The sequence below is a fragment of the Cryptomeria japonica genome, chromosome 1 (genome assembly GCF_030272615.1).
Source record: "Cryptomeria japonica chromosome 1, Sugi_1.0, whole genome shotgun sequence".
Lineage (NCBI taxonomy): Eukaryota > Viridiplantae > Streptophyta > Pinopsida > Cupressales > Cupressaceae > Cryptomeria > Cryptomeria japonica.
In genome coordinates this window covers 113,325,961-113,348,429 of record NC_081405.1, presented here as the reverse complement: position 1 = coordinate 113,348,429, position 22,469 = coordinate 113,325,961, and the positions used below count along the sequence as shown (strand labels likewise).

Genomic DNA, 22,469 nt, shown 5'->3' with positions numbered 1-22,469 from the left:
GAATGTAAAGTCTCCCCCCTAAGTGAAAACCATCGAATCCTAGCGAACCTCCCTTCTCTCTCCTTGGAGTTGGAAGAGGGGAGAGCAACTAGGGTTCGATCGCGATTTTTCCGCTTTACATTTTGGTGAACCCGACGTGAACATCCTTTCTGATTTTTCATGCTTAGATCTGAAAAAAAAAAATTGATTACATTTCCATGTTTGATCTTTTGCAAAATTTTAGAGGTGATTGCATAAAAACCCTAAAATTTCTTTTTAGTAATTAAACTTGTGAAATTTTTAATTGTTAATGCTTGTTTCAGATCTGTCCTTCTATTACAAATTATCAATTCATATCTATGCTTTAATTTTGAAAATTAAGTGGTTAAGTGTCAAAACCCTAATTTTTGAAACCCTCTTGATTCAACCTTTGTTCGACAATTTCATTGATCAAAACATCTCCAAATCAGCTGTAACTTTGGATTCCGCAATAAAATCACAATATCTTTAATCCCTGAAAATTTGGAAAAAAGTTGCGAGGACCGTGGCGCCGAGCGCCATCGTCCCCGACATTTTTTCCGAAATTTCGGGAGCGAGATCTTACTGTATTTTTCTGCTAAAATCCAGAATTTTGGCTGATTTTATCAATTTTAACACCTTCAAAATTACAGTCAAAGTTGGTCTTGTGATTGCTTGGATTAAGGCTTTTAAACATTCAAAAATCATTGAAACTGAAATTTTGTGTCAAAATTGTGTTCTTACTGTCCTAAATCTGAAAAGTGCGTTAACATTCATTAAAAATTTCAGTGCTTTATTCAAATTCTTGCATTTTGTGACTTTTGAAATTAAGTGCTTAATTACAACAACTTTGATTTCCGCTTTCAAAATTGAATTTTGCGTGAAATTGAGTCAATTTTTGAATTTCAAAACTTGCATTGCTTTTGACATTCCCTCTAAAATCATAAAATTCAAAATTTCAGTTTCCCTCTCTTTTTCAAAATTCAAATTTTGCATTTTTCGACAATCTGGGTAGGGTTCAATTTTGAGATTGCAACTTTAATTTGGCCTATCTACAGATCGTAAAATCACTCAATTTTTTCAGATTGGCTTTAAAATCATCATACCTTTCATCCCTGCAAATTTCAAAAAAAGTTGCAAGGACCGTGTTGCACTCCGAGCGCCACGGTCCCGGACATTTTTTCCAAAATTTCGGGAGACTGTCGTGATTGCATTTAACAGCTTAAATCCAGAAGATTGGCTGATTTTACTGAAAATTGCTACCTCTAAACTCAAAATTTTCTCTCCTTCTCTAGTGCATGAGTTTTACAACAATAAGCCCTACTTACACTATTCCCGTTAGACGAAGCTGTAGAATTAAGTCTTTCCGAGGTTTAACTACTGAGGAGATGGAACCTAATTTGAATAGCCTTTTTAACGAGGACATGGGTGATTCCTCCAATCCTCCTAATGATGAAGAAGCTCTCCATGAGGTTTCTGAAGAACAAATTTCGAAATTGGATAACCAATTTGACGATTTTCACCAATGGATGTCTCATGAGTACCCTGGTAGTCAAGCTCTTCCTTTAATTGAGGGTCTAAAACGTATGCTTCAAAGTGATAAGAATGGAATTGATATTTTGCGTGGTATTGCACACATTGTGGATTCGAATGTGATGCCTATGAAGAGTTGTGCCGAAACTTTAGGTTATACACAACCTCCTACACAAGTCAATCATTCTATTCCTTTGATGACTTCTATTGCTAGCATACCTACCTTTACATCAAACATAATGGCTACTTCTACACAAGACATTCCTCCTGTGATCACTAGTCATGGGGGCAATCCTTCCTTTTCAATTAACCCTCTTCCTTCATTCAATCCGACTTCTTCATTCACTCCTTCAATGAGTGTTCCTATTACATCTTCACAAATGAACATGACGCAAGGGGGCAATTCATTTAATCATTCCATTCCTCCTTGTAGTGTTCCTCCTGTCCAATCATCTCCTATGACTAATTATCATAGGGTCCCACCACCTTACTCTTTGCCTTCTTTCAATAACATAACACCTCCATCTCAATCTAACACATCTAATATGAACTCTTCGACTGAAGCGACCATTAACAATCTTGCACAAACTGTCTCTTCATTACAGCAACAAATTGCCTCTATGAATCAATCTAAGTTTAGTGTGCCCACATTTGATGTTGCAAGCCCACTTTCTCTTGACATTGTTCGAGCTATTCCCCCTAAACATGTTGAAATTCTGCATTTGGAGCTTTATAATGGTAAAGGTGATCCTCTAACACATGTTAAGACTTTTCAAACAATATGTACTGATTTTGCTTATGACCAAAGGTTGCTTGCAAAACTATTCACGAGAACATTAAGAGACAAAGCCCTACAATGGTATTGCTCGTTGCCTTCTTATTCTATTACTTCTTTCGAACAACTTGCAAATGCTTTCATTCAACAATTTCAAAACAATATAAGTCCTAAAGTTACTTTGATTGATTTAATGCATTGTAAACAAGGTGTTAAAGAAAAAGTGACTGATTTCATTGGTAGATATAAGCATTTGTATGCTCAAATTTCTTTTCCAGTGCCTGACAATGATATTCAAAGAATCTTTATTTCTAATTTACAAAAAGATATTCGAGACAAACTTCTGTTTTCTGAGTTTACTTCTTTCCAACAGTTGTGTGCCACTCTTCACAATTATCAACTGACTGTGAGTCAAATGGAACAATCACATTCTATGGCTCCGAGTGATAAGGGTGATAGCAGTCAACAACCATTTGGGAAGTTTAAACCGAACAGAGACTCCATCAAATTCAATGAAAACATCATCAACAACAATGTGAATGCAGCATCAGGTGTGCCTCCTATTTCTAAATTTTTCAAGAAAGAAAGAAAGTATACTCCTTTGAATGAATCATTGCATAGTATTATGAATAAATTATTGGAACAAAATGTGCTTACTCTTCCTCCTATAAGACAAATTGATCCTGCAAAGATTACTTCACCTTATTTTGATAACAAAGCCTTTTGTCAATTTCATCGTCAGCCTGGGCATGATACTGAAAAATGTTTTTCTTTAAAGGGTAAAATTCAAGATTTGATTGATAATAATACTATCTCTGTTTCTGGAGTGAATGATAAAGGCAATACATCTGTAGCTCCTCCTAATCAAAATCTTCAGATTTTCACTGATCCATTACCTTCTCATACTTCTAATGCGATTGAGACTAATGATTCCTCTCTTTCATCTGATGGTCTTGTGTCTATGACTCCAAATGTGATTAACTTTGTAGAGCAGCAAGAAAACCCTAAAGAACCTTCCATCACATTTGATTCCAGTGAAACCATTAGGGCACCTGATGGTCCTTTATACATAGTTGCAAAAGTCAAGAATACACCCTGCCGTGGAGTGCTTATTGATCCTTCGTGCATGGTTAATGTTATTACTGAAGAATTTCTTTTTACTTTGCAATTGAATCAAGTGATCTATGACAAAACAGATGTGATTGTGAAACTATTTGATGCATTTTCTTCTCCTGCAATTGGTTCTATTACATTGCCTATTGAGGTCCATAACAAATCCCTTGATGTGAACTTTACTATTATTCCATCTTCCGAACAATTTCATGTGAAGCTTGGCTATCCTTGGATATCTTCCATGAAAGCTATTGCTTCTCCTATTCATAAGTGTTTGAAATTTCCCCATAATGGTGAAGTTGTTACTGTCAATCATAGCCTCTTTAAACCAGCTAAAAGAACCTCTAGTGTTCCTCTTGATTACTTTTGGCCTAAACAATTCCAATCCCTTCCTCCGCGAAGTGATCATCTTTTCAAATCTTATCAAAAGTGGAAAACAGATATGATCCTATCTTTAAGTGAACCTAGAACACCTAAACTTGATATTCCTATCATTCTTGAGAAGGAAGTTCTTCCTTTGAAAGATAAAACTAATGTCTTTCCTCAAGAAGATTCCCAACCCATCCCTATGGATGTGACTATGTCTATGTCTAATAAACTTCCTAAAAGTAGACCTATTCCTCCTCGTCATGATGGACTTGGTCTCCTTCCTAAACCAAAAATTCCTCCTTTATATGGAGCAGTTCCTTCTCCTTCCTTTTATAGAGAGAAGAGACCTTCTTCTTCTCCTATTATCCAGCCTAAGAGACCACAACCTAAACACCCAAGTGATAAGGATGAGAACATTCCTCCTCCTCAATCTTCTTCACTTCCTACTAAGACTAGACGAAATCGTTCTGCACGTGAACGCCGACGAAAGCGTCGTCTTAGAGCTCAAGCAGCTGCTTCTCAAACTTTGCCATCTCCAAAAACACCTTCAACGAGGATTATTCCATTTTCTCCTCAGCCGGACATTGAGCCTAAATCTCCTAAACATAAGATGCATGATGGTCTTGATCCTGTGCGAGTTAAAGATCCTATTTTTATAAATCTTGATGATGATATAGATGAAAATGTTATTCATGATGAAAATATTACTTCTCTTGCTTCTGATAGTGAATATGAACTTGTTGATGTTGATAACCATTTATCTAATGAATTTTCTAAAGCACTTATCCTAGCTCCTAGACAAGAACAATGTGGCTCGGAACATGAACATAGCCCTTGTTTGGATCTTGTGATAGCTCCATCTGCTGTGTTGAATGTTCCTCCTCTAGCGTGTTCCCTGCCTTCCCGAAACATTGATCAGCAAGATCGGGGGGTAGATGACGTGCTAGACTAGTTACATTAGCATAGCAGATTCTCTCCTCGTCTCTTGTGTTACTTCTTCTATATGTTATTCTCATTCTTCTATTTGTTGTCCTTAGTGTTGTCTACTTGAGGACGATGCAAAGCATTGAGATCTCTCGATCTCTCTCATGTTGACTCAAAAGACACATGTGTTCCCTTCTTCTAGGTGACCTTCCTTGATTGGGGAATGAAGAACAATTATGCATACATACATATGATATATACATAACTTATCATACAGCATACTGACCCCAAGGAAAGCGAAGTCACCTCGTGCTTTGTGTTTTGTGTCTATTATCCTTGGGCTTATCTCACACTTGGGGGCTAAATCCTTGCGATAACGTGCTCCTTTCCTTTCTCATTCTTATGTGTATCACTACGTTAAAACAATCACCCCCGGTGAGGCGTGTGCGATCACTTTAACGTAGGGGGGCATACATCCCGTTCATATCTTTTCAAGATACTTGAGAATTTCTTGGCAAATTTAGCTTTGCCTTGAAAATTCTTGATATCTTTCTTGCATGACTCATAGTGAGGGAACCTTACTACTGACAGTCATGGTTCTCCTTCGTGATCTTCCCTTTTACTTTGTCAATCGAAGTCGTAAGATCCTTAGTCCACTGGGGGCTTGGTGTGTCTTGCCTCCTTGACGCGGTGAAAGTTTTTCAATATTGTTTCCTTGTACTTTACCGGAAGTATGAGCATACATACTCCCGCTAAAGTGGGGGCTAAATGTAGTGTCCTAAAATTGCGACACTTGCAATTTTGACTGCATTTCGGTCTTCACGATGGCGACGCAACATGCAACCTGAATGGAGACCCCGAAGCTTGCTCACGACACCAAAAACTGCATTTTTCAAGTACCCTGGCCTGAACCTCCTTGCACCCTGATGTCCCGAGAGGTGGGACCAGAGCGCCCAGCGCCCTGGTCCCTCAGGACCAGGGCGCCCAGCGCCCTAGTCCCTGGGTCCTATTTTGGGCCCGGTCTCCTAAGGGGTCTCGGGTCTTTTTGTTTGCAATTTGGAAATTAACTTTCCTGGTCGGCCTAAGGTCGGGAAAATCAGTCTATCAGCCCTAATTGACAAGTATATAAACTACATTTTTCTCTCTCATTTGGGAGATGAAGAAGATATGTGTACAAAAGCGTGGAAACTATACTCAAGCATTCAAGCATTCAAGCATTCCTTCTAAGTCTCCATTCAAGGCTAAGTGTTGCATTCAAGACAAGGATTCAACCATTGAAGAGGAGATCACTTACTACTACAACATACAACATACAACATCTAAACCTTCGCACATAAGGATACAAACATCCTTAGAACAAGGTATTAGTACTTGTTTTACAGTCATTTACATTTACAGCTCTTGCTCATTTCTTGGTTAATTCCAAAACCGGGGTTTGACCTAAAGGCAAACCCCTAATCCCTAACCCCCCAATCGTCTTCGCTTTTCTGTGTGTAGGTTGCAGGTACGCGGCTGAGATTGAAGATCTGGAATCCTTGTGCAGAGACGAACAGATCCCCCTTCGTTTCGCGGATTTTTCGGAGGACCGTGGCACCGGGCGCCATCATCCCGACAACTTTTGCTCAAATTTGTAGGACAGCGTCGTATCGACATTTTACTGCTAATTCCAGGTCCGCAGCTTCATACTGTATCCCTATCTCAGTTTATAAAGCGAATCTTTGTCACTTTCTATGCATTCCTAGCTCAATTCTTCTATGCACATTCTTTACAAAAGAGGGTAGCCTTGCTGTCTTAACCCTTGAAACTCATTTAGTATCCAATCTTGCATTGCGTGGGATTGGATCTTGTGGGTTTCAACCCCTCTTTTGAATGTAAAGTCTCCCCCCTAAGTGAAAACCATCGAATCCTAGCGAACCTCCCTTCTCTCTCCTTGGAGTTGGAAGAGGGGAGAGCAACTAGGGTTCGATCGCGATTTTTCCACTTTACACCCCTGTTACAAATGAATTGTACTTTAATCGACATAGATGGTCTATGATGGCTTTTTTGTAAGACTATATGGTTTTATTACATATATTGTACTTTAATCGACATATAACAATATCCAAGTGGTGGTTGGCATGAGCTTGAATATGGTAAGTTGTATGCATCTTGAAGTTGAATATCATATGTTGTATACATCTTGAAGTTGAACTTTGATTAGACTTTGTCAACATTTGATGAATCATAAATGTCATTTTATTATTAATCTTGTGACTGTGAGGTGTAGGAATAAATATCAATTACTTTGAAAGTCATGGATGGTTGTCCTCATATGATAACCACCAGATGGTTGTCCTCATATGATAACCACCAGATGGTTGTGCCTTATGAAGAATAGCTAATCAGATAATAACTAATTGAGAACATCAATTCAAATCCATAATCTAGAGGATACTAATAACAAATCTTTGTATATTTATTTTTTCTAATAATGAAACAGGTACAATTGTTATGAGATAAAATGAAGCTTTTCTCTCATATGAAGATGTCACATTGGCAAATTGGTCTTTATTATAATACACAAGACATAAGTAAAATCAAAATGCTCTCAGGGTACAATTTTGGACTTGATCCATATTGCATAAATCTCAAGGCTTCAACTTGATTATCATTAAAGGTTTCTAATTGTTTACAAAATATCCCTTCATATCCCTTCATGGATATCACATGCATAGGGTATGACCCCGAGCGTCGGATCAAGTGGGGGGGGGCAAAGAAGGAGCATGCGTAGGGTAATTATGCCTAACTAGACATGTCGGAGCCGACGGTTCGTCATCGCGATGAGCTGAACGAGAAATCGACCAGGCGACAACATTCCATTGAGTGAGACTGACGATTTTTTCACCAACCGAAAAATTGTTGCCCTAATAAAACCGTAGGGCAACTTGAAATACCAAGATAGACTTTTGTAGGGACCCCTCTCGTGGCCCTATAGGTTTGAACGGATCATTTGTAGGTGCCACAGATTCCGAGTTAGGGCCTGTCAAAGTTTGACAATTTTGAGCACTTAGGGCGCTCAAGGGACGACACCGGTAGGGTATGACCCCGAGCGTTCGATCGAGTGGGGGGGCAAAATAGGAGCATGCGTAGGGTAATTATGCCTAAATGGACATGTCAGAGCCGATGGTTCGTCATCGCGACGAGCTGAATGAGAAATCGACCAGGCAACAACATTCCATTGAGTGAGACTGATGATTTTTTCGCCAACCGAAAAATTGCTGCCCTAATAAAACTGTAGGGCAACTTGAAATACCGAGATAGGCTTTTGTAGGGACCCCTCTCGTGGCCCCGTAGGTTCAAACGGATCGTTTGCAGGTGCCACAGATTTCGAGTTAAGGCCCGTCAAAGTTTGATAGTTTTGAGCACTTAGGGCGCTCAAGGGATGACGCCGGTAGGGTATGACCCTGAGCGTTCGATCGAGTGGGGGGGAAAAATAGGAGCATGTGTATGGTAATTATGCCTAACTGGACATGTCGGAGCCGACGGTTCATCATCGCGACGAGCTGAATGAGAAATCGACCAGGCGACAACATTCCATTGAGGGAGACTGACGATTTTTTTGCCAACCGAAAAATTGCTGCCCTAATAAAACCGTAGGGAAACTTGAAATACCGAGATAGGCTTTTGTAGGGACCCCTTTCGTGGCTCCGTAGGTTCAAACGGATCGTTCGCAGGTGCCACAGATTCTGAGTTAGGGCCCGTCAAAGTTTGACAATTTTGAGCACTTAGGGCACTCAAGGGACGACACTAGTAGGGTATGACCCCAAGCGTTCGATCGAGTGGGGGGGCAAAACAGGAGCATGCGTAGGGTAATTATGCCTAACTAGACATGTTGGAGCTGACGGTTCGTCATCGCGATGAGCTGAACGAGAAATTGGCCACGCGACAACATTCCATTGAGTGAGACTGACAATTTTTTGCCAACCGAAAAATTGCTACCCTAATAAAACCGTAGGGAAACTTGAAAAACCGAGATAGGCTTTTGTAGGGACCCCTCTCGTGGCCCCGTAGGTTCAAACGGATCATTCGCAGGTGCCACAGATTCTGAGTTAGGGTCCGTCAAAGTTTGACAATTTTGAGCACTTAGGGCGCTCAAGGGACGACGCCGGTAGGGTATGACCTCGAGCGTTCGATCGAGTGGGGGGGCAAAATAGGAGCATGCGTAGGGTATTGTTCATTAAATGAATTGTATTGTTTATGAATTGTATTGTTCATTGAATGAATTTTATTGTATTGTTGACTAAATGAATTGTATTGTTCAATAAATAAATTTTATTGTATTGTTCATTAAATGAATTATATTGTTCATTATAAAAACAACACTTACGATGAAATGAAATGAATTGTATTGTTCATTAAATAGCCATTATTAACCATTGTTAATTATTGGAATGAAGATTAAATATTTCCATGATAACACCACACACAGATGAACAACAATTTATATGATTGAATATCAACTTCTGTATATATAAAAATGTCGAATGATTACAAATGTATGTCCATACACAAATATGGCATAAACACCAATTGAAACAAAATGTATGTCTAAATACGTGAATGTATGTCCATATACAAAATATACATGCCAACTAGACATGTAAGCATCCCAAAACTATCTATAACATCCTAAGCTGGTGATGGATCATCAAAATCAATCCTCTTCGCCGCACTGCTCGGCTCTGAAGGATCCTGCACAAGAAAAACAAACCACAATTAATATTAGTTATATTATATAATTCACATTCGAAAAGTTAACATAAAAATGAACTATTTAATTGAACTATTCATGTTTACCTCATCTCCACGTTTTCTCTTCAGCTTTGCAGGACTCTTGATGTATGTCTTCGGTAGAGGAGGTATGTTTTGAATATTTTCATAAACAACGCACATATGTTTAGAAACATGACATTGATACAAGTTAGCATATAATTGTCACTGATAATAACAAATTATATCTACTAATCAAAAAATAAAATAAACACACATCTACTCGAGGCATCTCTTCTTCTTCTTCAGGTATACGGGGTGTAGTCATCAAGGATGTGAAGCCAAGGATTCTCTGTATATATACACAACAAGTATATGAAACTATCAATCTATGTTTAGACATGTATAATCACTATAAGTTATTTAAACTATTCATTCAATCATATTTGCATTCAATTACCTTTCCCTTGTCTCCAATTGCACTACCAGATCCTAGATCACACTGCACCGCACTCGTGCTACTTGTGCCCTACAAGAGTAAAATAAGATATACATGCAAGTTACTACATAATCTAATTAATACAAATATAAATGATGAGCATGTATGTACAATAAAATACAAACGACTAGGTGCAATAATATATGTACCGTCAAGCTATCGAGGCCAAATGAAATGGTCGACAAGGTGCCCTCCTGAATCTGTCTCAACTCATCCTCGGTCATCAACTGTTAAATAGACCATGTAAATAAAAATTAGTACTTAATATTATCTAATTTATAAATATTTAATTAAAATATAACATGAACTGTGAAAACACAAATCTTACCAATACATCATCAATGTATGATGACGGTGCCTCCTCGCCTCTAGCATGTGAGGACTCCCCAGGGTATCCTCCAGTCTATGTAATAACCTCTGGTGCATCATGCATCTCATGCACCTCGTAATCTGCACTGTCCACAGCAGAATCAACGGGCTGTCCAACTGGACCCAAGCATATGTGCCCACACATGACACAACTATGTGGCACGCATATGCGTGGAGCCGAGGATGACATGTCAGTACCACCCGATGCACCGCTACCATCAAAAGTACGCTGAGCTACTGACGCAGCCTGAGAAACCAAAAGGCTACTCAAAGAGTGAATAGTCGATATGGTCTGTGAAGCCGCCTCACAAATGATATCAGGATGCTGAACTGCAGGTGGGGGATCAACAGGAGGAGGGGGGACATATGGGCCTTGGACTACTCTGACTGCCCTAGGTGTATTTGGGGGCATACCTAAACCTACACCCTGGAAAGGTTGGATGTCAAAGTAGTTCACATGTTTCTGTAAAACAAACTCAACGTACAATTTTTTTATGAAATAGAAGGGGATATCAAGATTGTTGTTGGGTGGTTTGTCGAAAACCATCCACCAACGATCCCAAAAGTTTTTCACAATCCCATCATTTGTGCACCATTTGATAGAAAGTTTTGTTTTTTGGGGATCTACAGGCTGACCAGTACGGGGATTGACAAACAATGAGGCGATTTCGGCTTTGGATATCTCAAGATCCTTGATATCCTTATACGACAAGCCATCTGCATATTTTTCCTTCATAGAATCTCGCCACAAAAGGGCGGCATTGTGCTCCTCAGTCATGGTTTCCATACTTTCTACGATCAACTTGAGAGGATCAAACAATGGGTTTAGACGAGGGATCCTACGATATACTTCTGCAATCCCCCTCAATTCATTCAAATTTTGTGCAATCAAATCTTGAATTGAGGGGGGGTTTGGCAAATGAGGGTTTGGTTGTTGCAGTTGTGGTTGGTCAGTGTTTTCATTGTTATCTCCCATTTTTAACCTAATTGAATGTAAACAATTAAATTTAGTTAACAAATTTAAACAATTAGGTATTTGATTTTAAAAAAACTTAGTTTTCATGGAAAAAACCATATTTTCAATGAAAAATCAAATAAACATTCACAAAAAATACAAAAAATGAATGAAAATGATTCAAAACAACAAAATTCTTACCTCTAAATCAATTTTTTAGCAATTTTTTGTCAAAAAACCGGATATCGGATGGAGCGGATATCGGATTTTGACAAATTTGCGCGACCCGTGAGTTAAAAATGACTCACGGGACTGTCGTTGTCTAAATATAAAAGTCTCAGAAAATCGGATATCCGATTTCAACACTTAAATTATTTTTAAATAACATATATAATATAATAATATACTATATAATATAATAATATATTATATAATATAATAATATATTATATAATATAATAATATATTATATAATATATTATATTATTATATTATATAATACGTATTGTATTATATTATATATATTATTATATTATATTATATTATATTATATTATATTATATTATATTATATTATATATTATATTATATTATATATTATATTATATTATATTATATTATATTATATATAACATAATATAATATTATATTATATATAATATTATACAATATAATATTATATTATATTATAATATATAATATAATACAATATTATATAATATATAATATAATATTATATTATATTCTATATAATATAATATAATACGTATTATATAATACACAACATATAATATATATTTTAAATTAAAATTACAAATAAAAATCGGATATCTGATAAAATCGGATATCCAATTTTATCCGATATCCGATTTGCATAGGTAATTACCAGGCCAAGGTGTACTGACACCCAGGCCAAGCAAAAAGTCAACACGGATTTTTGCGTTTTTAGGCGAGTGAGGAAGGCTATTTTTTTCACATCGCCACTTTTTGGCCCCCCTTGATCCTGCACTAACCCGCCTATTTCCTTAAATTTTCTAATTTAACCATCAAGCTAAGACCCAAATTGCATAATAACTCTTTAGATAATTTTCATCATATGACAATCATCTAAAAACTCTTCCTTCTTAATGACACATTACATTTAGATTGTAATGCTAAAATCAATTTTACATAGGCATGCTATAATTGTTGTCATACTAAAAATGCATGTTACAACTATAACATTTGAGGTAAATTCAAAAGAAAATCTTTATCGTACTCCATTGGCCTAATTTGCACATGACAAAAACAAAATTAATACTTTTTAAATGGAGACATTTTCTTAAAACAAAGTGTTAAATTTTATATTACATCAATGATGGCATGCTAATTAATAGTGGAATCAATTAATAATTATTACTTGAATGGAGAATAACATGAGTAATAAATGGTCTTGTTTTCAATGACAATATTTTTTTTAGGAGTATGCTACTAAAGAGGAATCACATGGATGAAATCATATTATTTTTGTGAGTTATTCTATCATTTTGGTTATTAAAGACTACATGAGAAAGATTGGATAGAATAGAAATCTCATTCCATAGTATAATATAGTGAATGGTTGAGTTTGATTATAATTTTATGTGATTGAAGGAATACATAGGGGTGACAATCTCAAATTGCATTGTACTTATGTAATCACATGTTATTCTTGAATGTTATCTCTACTTGTAGATGTATGTTGGTGTGGAAAAGTAACATGATTAAAATATTACTATGTGTTTAACCATATTTATTTAATAATAATATAGTGACTGGTGTTGTCCTTGTAAATGGATGTTGTTGATGAAGGGTACTCGCCTTACAAACACAAACACACAACAAAAACATAGAAAAAGACAAGAAAATGTAAGAAAGAAATGCTTGCTTTATATTATCTCAATAAAATAAGATTACAACATTCAATAAATAACATGCTACAACCTAAAAAAGAAAGTGTTTTAAAATAATAAAAAAGAATGCTTTGCACAAGATACAAAAATGCGAAAATCAAGGCGTCAGCGAAAATTTGAGTCTTCCATTGCGATCTTTGGAATTTGCAAAAAGATGGCTATAAAAACAATCTCAAGGGGTACCATGATACTGTTGCTCCCCCCAGATGTGCTCCGGGTCCATATCGGATCCAGATTGGTGCAAACCACATTGAGCAGAATAATGGAGGCGGCATACATCAACCTCAATGGGTTTTTCAAAATGGAATCTGGGTAGATAAATGTAGGGCTCCATATGCAGCCGCAATCTGAATGGTAGCCTGTCATCTCAAAAAGGATGAAGAAACTACAACACCAATTTAATCAACCCTCAATGCTAAACTCTAAGCAAGAGAAGGGTTTTCTCCGTCCAAATAATATCACTGGTAACCCTAAGATTAGAGCATCAAATTCAAATCCTAATGAAAGAGGTAATATTAAACCATTCCTCAATTGATGTGAGGGAAGTAAAAGGGGCACGCAACCACATTTTAAAGGCAATTAGGTGAATCCAAAGTATAACTCGGTTCCCTGAGCTAATCTCAAGCCAAACCCTTCTCCTCAGAAGAAAAGTGAAACCAATTGTAGGAGTGACAGAGGTGATCCTAGACAAAGATGGAATGCCAAAGCCTTCATCATCCAAAACAAGACTATGAACCAGCATTGGAATCATTGTCAAAAACTTGGAGTTTTTGTAAAATGGCTAGGTTCAGGTCAAGATATTCGGGAGATACAAAACTAGTGGGAACATACATACACCAATCAAGTAAGTATAACCATCATCCCCAATGATTTTATTTACATTCTCTGTAACAATGAAACCCTAAGAAATGAATTGTTATATGGATATCTGATCATTAATTTTTATAATACTAACATATGGTATAATTTATTAAATATATGTAAATAAAATTTGTGATTATTGTGCTTAATTTTTATAAGAGTAATATATAATAAATTAATTAAAAAAATTAATTTATTTTTATAATACAAATAGTTAAAAATAATAATAATATAATAATTTACACTATATCTTAGTAAGGTTTTATTATGTTTACTTTAATTTCATTGTTATTATCTAACTTGATGTTCTTTTTAATAATTTTGAATTTTTCATTACATTTGATCATCAAATTTAATGTTTCTATTCTTATACAAAATTAAATGCTTCTTGTTCTTATAAATCTCATTTAAATATATAGTTTTGAAGATATTTAATTACATCTATTAAAATATTATAAATAAAATATATAATCAATGGAGTCTAAGTTTTTGTTAGTAATGTTTTTTTTAATTAGAATTTTTTTTAAATTTTTTTTTTTTTAATTATTTACTTAAGAGTTATTTTATTTTATTTTAGAACTAATTTGTTTACTACAAATATACATGGATACAAATTTTAGAGAATATTATTTGGTTTAATACATGTATATATAACTTCTAATTTTATTTCAATTCTTTTATTTTGTTTTTTACTTTGAAGTATATATTTTAAAATTATGATATCTTTTTATTTAAAAAGTAATTGTCAATTCTAAATGATTTTTCTTACAACCATAACATAAAATTTCAATGCCTTCATATTCAAAAAATAAACGTGGGCTCTAAATAGTTTTTCTTTCAAATGACTAAACAACATGCTTCTTCTTCTTACTATACAAGTTACACCTCTATGTACAATAGTATATCCGACCTCATACTATTCAAAATAAAAGGTCCTATAATATAATATATTGTTCATAAGACACAATACAAGTTGCAAATGAAACAATAAGCTAAATGAACTTTACTTGAAAAAGCTTAATAATTATATACATTTAAATTCAAATAAAACCAAAATAAATAATCTACCCAAAACCTCCCATACATTATTAAATACAATTAAACCCTAATAAAAACATCACACTTTTAATGTTATAAATCTAATCTAATCTAATATCGAATGTCATTTTTAACAAGTAAAACTCAAGTTTGGTCCATATTAAATACAATTAAACCCTAATAAAAACATCACACTTCTAATGTTATAAATCTAATTTAATCTAGCATCAAATTAGATTTCCCCTCCCTAAATATCCAATGTCATTTAACAAGTAAGACCCAAGTTTGTTGCATATTAAAACAATCTTCCTCACACTTAAGGGAAGGGTAGCAGTAGCTCTTATAGCTAACTTCATGTATCTTAAGCTCTTAAACAATACATTGGATTTTGATGATTGTTTTTAATTGTCTTCATATAAGATCTAAGTTTATTCCATATTAAAACAATCTACCTCAAACCTAACAAACGGGTAGCAATAGTCGTTATAGCTAACTTCATGTATCTTAAGCTAACTTGGTTGCGGCTAAACTGGCTCCAAAACCGAACAGTATGAATCAGTAACCTTCGTGTTATTAATTTTGCAAAAATTATAGATCGTTGATTGTGATCAGAAGAATTAGCTACGACTTTGATTTTCGATTTTTTTTTGAAAAATCAATAACATGAGTTTTAATGTGCGGTTAACGTGCGGCTTTGGAGCCAGTTTAGCAGCGTCCAACGAACTTCACATATCATAAGCTGCTAAACGGCACATCGGATTTTGATGATTGTTTTTTGTTGTCTTCATATATGACTTAAGAGTTTAAACCTATTGTTTTAGCTTCTCCATAATGGAAGATGATTTACTATGTACACAAATGTCAAAAAGTGGTTTAGAGGTGATACCTAGTAGTTACCAAGAATGTAAGATTGATTCGTTATGTACATGAATGTTAAAAAGTAGTCATTTAGAGGTGACACCGATACCTATACCCTATAACCACCTCAAAATTTGCACAACTTATCCAATAAAATTGCACAATTCCTCTAATTAAAAATATTAAAATTTTAACTATTACAATTGATTGCGTGAGCAAACAAATTAAACCTCGAAACTTTAAACCAGTCATCCTGTAATTCAGGTAAAAGATGAAAACAACCGCCAAATCGATATGCCTCCAGATTTTGAAAGAAACCCTGTAAATTATTTATTTATTGAACGCGTTACCCAGAAGATCAATTCAGCCAGTTGTGAGCATATATGATTCCATAATCAGCTTAAGTTAACCTATATGTTGGTATGAACAAGTGATTAAAGAATTCGTCATTTGCGGTCCTAAATCATTTAATAATCAACTCAAGTTTACCCAGTTGTGTGTATAAACAATTGATTAGAGAAGATCAAGCTCGAGGGAAGCTTCGCGGTGGGAGCAAAACAAAATGACAACGCCATATTGACATCATCTTGGCCAACCCAGTACCATCTCTAACTTTTATATGCATTTGATATGATTTAATATACGCAGTCGCATTTTGGGGGAATATTTTAATTACAGAGGGCCAATGTCTTCTGTTCACGAATCAAAGACGAAGAGTAGACAAGGCAATGGTGGCCCACAATTCCGTCAGCCATAGATTAAATCGAGGAATTCTGGTTTAAAATGCCAGGAAAATCCAAAGCCCACGATAGAAAACCTTGATTTTCCAACTAAAACCCAGCTCGGTACATTGATATAAGTACTGACCTCATTGGGTATCATATTATATTCCTTTAACTCCCTTTCTTTGCTTGTCAGGTCAGTTGTCTCCTCAATTTTCGCATATGAAAGGACCGTCTGAAGGTGAGTATGTTTCCCAACTGGGTTGATTCTACTTGTGTTGTTGACCTGATCCTTTAGCCGGCTCACAATAATTTGTCTTGGGTCAATTTCACAGGTTCTCCATCTAAGCACAGATCAGAAAAACTGAAACTTTCAGGATTCGGCTTCCTTACTGAAGCCAAAAAGGTTCCTGCAGTGGATTGTGGAGGGATGGGATCTTCAGATAATTCTCCGAAATCTGTTCTTGGTGATGCAGTCTCTAAGGTATGAATGCATAAACTGAAATTTTGAGTCTCATGTTTGAGAATAAATAGGGTTTTGCCCCATATCTGTATAACTCTTTTTCTTGGTTATATAGGGATCACTTTCAATGTATTTGCACCAACTCCGAGACTATAAACCAGTTGGGAACATTAGCTAGATAATGTCAGTCTCAATGTTTGTGCATCTGTATATAGGAGAATGTTTGAACATTGGGCAGTGGAGTGAGTTTGATCAGGAATTTCATACCTAGAATCAATGCAAATTACTGGGTGAACACTACTTTATTTGTTTTCCTTCCATCCATTCAAGATCCCCAAACATTGAGATTGGAATTGTTGGGATGGGAGCTTCTTAATAATTTTTGATTTAATGTTTTTGAGTATGAGCAACTAAGATCCTAAGGACTGGAATTTGTAGAAAAAGTTGATGTGTTCAAAGTTTTTGCATCCATTTATGTAATGAGAATTTTGTTCAGGCGTAGAGTTATATGAGTATTACAGATACATGCTGGGAATTTGTTTTTAAAATTGCCATGATCAATGACTTTGCATCCATGTATGCAATTAAAAAAGTATTGAGACATGGAATAGTTTTAACTACTTATTACCTGAGGCTCTAAGTGAAGCCTGCCTTGTATACACCACTCTCAACGTTCTTGAATTGATCTATTCATGGATGTAAATTATTCCAACTGGACTTTATTGGTAAAGTTCAGACATGAACTTAATAAGTGACTATTTAGTGATGATCAGAGGACATTAGTCAAAGGCATATAAGTATAATAAATTATTGATTCCTTTTGCATTTGCAGTTGGATCGGAGACCAGAGGTGGTGGAAAGATCAAGCAACAGCCTGATTGTAGCTGTAAGCCCACATAAAAACCATCTTTATCTTTGTCTGATTGATTTGTGATAAGAAGACACATGGGTTCTGATTATACTGTGTTTGCAGCCAAAGAGATGTATAATACCACCACACATCGTTGCAGAGGCTATGTCTTCCTTGCATGGATTGGACTTGAGGTGGTCTGGTCCTATCACTCCATCAGAAATGAAGTATGTGGAGCAGTATGTATTGGCTCGCTACCCAGATCAATATGAAGGATGGGTTGTTGAAAATAGCCATAATCTTTCCATGCCAACAACACCCAGTTCAGATGATGGATCCATGTCTGATGACAGGCGCAAATCCCCCAGAAATCCTAGGGACCTTTCTCCTTCCTTTGGAAATAATCTCCCTGATCTGGGCAAAACCCAACTGGAGCCTTCAAGGCTCCTGGACATACTCACAAAGAAGGCCTCCTTCCCTGAAAGCTCCATATCAATACCAGAGATTCATGCCAGAAACAGAGTTCTCAGGCACTGTGGATTGACAGATAATGATTATATGGTGGTCTTTACACCAGGTCACAAAGAAGCCCTTATGTTAGTAGGGGAGAGCTACCCTTTTTTCAGGGGTAATTTCTACATGACTGTTTTAGAAGAGGATGTAGATTGCATCCGTGAATTTGCAACCTATAAGGATGCCAAGGCTATTCCTACTCCTGCAAGCTGGTTGAATCTGAGGATAGCAGGCTCTATGCTTAGCCAGTATTTCAGGAGAAAATGCAAACATACACCCAAGGGATTGTTTGCTTATCCTGCAGAAGCTAAAGGGATTAGGTATTCCTTGCACTGGGTTTCAGAAGCCCACAGAAGTAGTTGGCATGTGCTCTTGGATGCAACAGAGCTTACAGTGGGAGAAGACCAATTGAATCTCACTTTACACAAGCCAGATTATGTGCTTTGCACTCTGAACAAAACTTTTGGACATCCTACCAAAATAACCTGCCTGTTAGTTCGGAGGAAGTCATTTGATACTTCTCCACAATTTACTTAAGATTGTTTATTGTCATCATTATATTTCTTTCTCTGTTTGTATATTTTTAACTGATTCACCCACCAATGCATAGAGTGACTCTTCTAATATAAGAGGCATCCAAATCAAATGGAGATGTATTTTGTATGTAAACCAGAGTATTTTATCCTACTGCAATCAGTAATATATACTAGCTATTCCTTAAGTTATATCCTTATCTAAAGATGGACTCATGAATGAGCCATTTCCTTCACAGATGGTCCAATAATTCTATGTGGACCTCTGATTAAAAGTATTGGCAAGCATATATTACTGAATCTGAGTTGAGTTGTGCACTCTTGTCCCTTGATGCAGAATTTAATATATGCCATTGAGAAGATGCTAAAACAAACCAACAATTGTGTTGGTTAGAACATAATGTTATTTTATGTCATTAATGGTGGTTGTTTTGCCACCATAACTGGATATACAATTTACATTCAGGTTTGACAATCTTGGCAAAGAAATCAACTCTGGATAAAGATTCGATTGCATATATATCAACATATCATATGATTAATTAAAAGAATTGAATTGGGTTTTGTGTCAATTTAGAGTTAAACTTAACATAAAATTCATGTAATGCAGGAGATACTGTGTTTGCAAAGGGCAGTGGCAAGCATAAGGGTATTGCCTTTCATTTTCAAGGCACTTATTACCCAGACATTGCAATTTTGAATTATTTATTAGCTTAACTGTAAAAGGAAAATGGATCATTGTTTAGTTTATATTAATGAAAAATAAATAAGGACAAACAACTCATTTGAAGATGACCTTAGCAATATTGTAATACCTCCCTCCTTGCTACAGGTACTATTGGAAGCATATGTTAACGAGTAGAGTGCAGTTGTGACATCATTGCTGACATTGCTGTTGACTTGACCCTTTAAGCTTAAGTTTTATATTGAAGGTGACTGCTTAACGTTCTAGTTGTAAATTCTTATCAATTATTCAGAGAGTTGTAATGAATACTACAATTGTAGGGGATATTGTGTCGCTTTATATATAGAGTAAATATTATGATAATAATAAGTAAAATATGAAAGGGGAAAAGATTATTTATAAATTAATTAAATGTAATAATTGAGTAAATAAATTTAATTTAAATATTAAGTTTGATTAGATAAGTATGGGAATGGTTTGGATCTATAATATGTCATCCATCAAGATAAATAGAGCTAATTTTACGAGCATTGAGATTGGGAAAAGAAGAAGAGAGAAAAAGCTTTTGACCGAAGCTAGGTATTGGCAAGAGAAAAGGGTCTTGATTTTAAATAACTGAACTCTCTTTTGCCACACCCAAGGGAATAAGGGGAGAAAGGGAGGGACCTTTCCTCCAAACTACAGTCCAAGCAATACTATCATTCGTGACCTCAGTACAATGAGAGAGAAGAGGTGGCCCCCCAACTAGGGGATCAACAACAATCGAGGTAGAGGGGATATTACAAGACGAGAGATGGTCATTTACCATAGGAGGAGGAAAAAGCTATGAGGAAGCACCCAAAGCTAGCTAAGATGGATATGAAATAGAGGAAGCCGCATTAGGAACTTTCAAGCACGAAATATCTAGAGCTTGACCTTCATTAGGATTCTAGAAAGAGTAGTCCTCAACAAAAGAAGGAACCTCAACAAGCAATTTAAGTATAAAGTTGGGATTTATTATTTATAGCAATATATTCATAAATATTTACAAAAATTAATTAAATCAAGTTAAGATGTATAGATTTGAATTTAATGTTGATGTGTCTTGTGACAAATGTCAATTAATTTCTCAATGTATCATTTTTTGAAATTTTATTAGAAGATTCATATCAAACTATCGAAGTCTTTGTGCTTCACTCTAGATAATTTTTGCACTTGCATATTTGACTTCTAGCATATGGATTAGATTTGGCAAGTTCCACATTTCAAATTTGTGTTCATCTCGATTTCTAGAAATGCCATAAATTACTAGTAGTGTTGTCAAACACCTTTGGAAGCTTACTAGACAAGGGCCTTCTCCTTATGCCAAGCCCCCAATTTTGATTTAACAATTTTGATAAGATCGAAGACATGCAAAGCAATCATGCAATATGCCTAGTCCTGTATAACTGATGATGTCGTGTTGATGCTAAGTGCTAATGTAATGTGTCATTCTCTCTTCACTAGATGATTCCTTTATAAGTCCCATATCATCACAATGAATTAGGGTTTATCTTTTTATACAACATTAGGTAGCATCAAATGTGAATATTTTTACAGTTAACTTGGCTCATATTGGTTGATTGGAAAGGGGTTAGCTTGGGCCTTTTTTCAATTTAAATTTGATAGTTTGGGTGTCAAATATGTGTCATAGAATCAACCCACAATAATGAACAAGTGAGATTGAATATTAGATCCAAACCCTTAGAATATGAGAAGGTGGATTCATGTCATTTTGTCATCTTTCACACAAAAATGTCCTATTACACATTAATCATTGTATTAGATACAACCCTATCAAGATGAGTCTAAAATGAAGGGGCAAAGTGCATGGTATGCATTTATCACCATTGCATGGTTCTTTTTTTTCAAGTGAACATAAAAATATATATCATACTACATATTAATATCTACACATGTTTAAAGTAAGAGTATTTCTTATTGTACTGTTGAACATGGCTAAGTTCTATGCAATAGAGAAGAACTTTGCTTGGGTTTTACCTATAACAATTTTTCCAAGTGAAGTATCACATAATGAGTTCTTCTTTCTAGTAATACTATAATATACATAAGATTGTATATGTGTTGCTTCTTTTGAATGGGTTTATCAAACTTCTTTTCTCAATAGATTATCTTGTACACACTATTTTATTTTGTGGGTTAGATAAAACTTTACGATCATATGACTAATTGAGAAAATCCAAATAAACCCATTCACTCTATTAAAATGAAATTACCTTGATGGTTGCAAACACATTTAGAGTGAATGTTAATATGTACAAACCTTGTCCTTGTTGAATGAATTGCATTAAAATCTAGTCAAAAAGTCTATGCAAACCATGTTACAATGTCTTGTGCATAGTGGTTTTTATGTATTGGGATGTGTGCACAATGTTATTAGATAATCAACATTCAAGTTATAGGATAATTTAGCTTTGCTAATTTGCACTAACAAGGTCATAACAAGGTAATTTACCAATAAGATCTATCTATCCATAATTGATCAAAAATTTATGCTCATGTCCTAGGTAACATATTTGCTTGGTGCAAATGGATAAAACAAACCATGCATTTCAAATATCTTTGACGCAATTTTTTATTTGATATTTGCTAGTTCTAGCATAGATTATAATAATTAGATCTATATAATATTTGAGATAGTTGTTGTAGGCTCTTCAAGGAGTAAAAGTAATATTCAAGGCGCGAAAAGAAATA

General features: G+C 35.3%; 1 protein-coding gene and 1 long non-coding RNA gene across 2 annotated transcripts; one reads left to right on the top strand and one right to left on the bottom strand.

Annotated features, from left to right (window-relative positions):
- Positions 1-9,918: 9,918 nt before the first annotated feature.
- LOC131026853 (uncharacterized) lies at positions 9,919-10,372 on the bottom strand. Its single transcript, XR_009102407.2, has 3 exons — positions 10,288-10,372; positions 10,109-10,186; positions 9,919-9,989 (listed from the first exon to the last, which is right to left on the bottom strand). It is a non-coding gene; the product is annotated as an uncharacterized LOC131026853 (long non-coding RNA).
- Positions 10,373-16,396: 6,024 nt separating this feature from the next.
- Positions 16,397-19,243, top strand: LOC131026837 (molybdenum cofactor sulfurase). The gene is made up of 4 exons (XM_059212106.1): positions 16,397-16,933; positions 17,028-17,176; positions 17,988-18,041; positions 18,129-19,243. The coding sequence occupies exons 1-4, from the start codon at positions 16,915-16,917 to the stop codon at positions 19,053-19,055; spliced, it is 1,149 nt and encodes a 382-aa protein (XP_059068089.1). The 5' UTR covers positions 16,397-16,914; the 3' UTR covers positions 19,056-19,243.
- The last annotated feature ends 3,226 nt before the right edge of the window (positions 19,244-22,469 follow it).

Coding starts and splice junctions, on each gene's coding strand:
- LOC131026837 (XM_059212106.1), top strand. Junction 17,177..17,987: donor TTGGTGATGCAGTCTCTAAG/GTATGAATGCAT, acceptor TTGCATTTGCAG/TTGGATCGGAGACCAGAGGT. Junction 18,042..18,128: donor GCAACAGCCTGATTGTAGCT/GTAAGCCCACAT, acceptor CTGTGTTTGCAG/CCAAAGAGATGTATAATACC.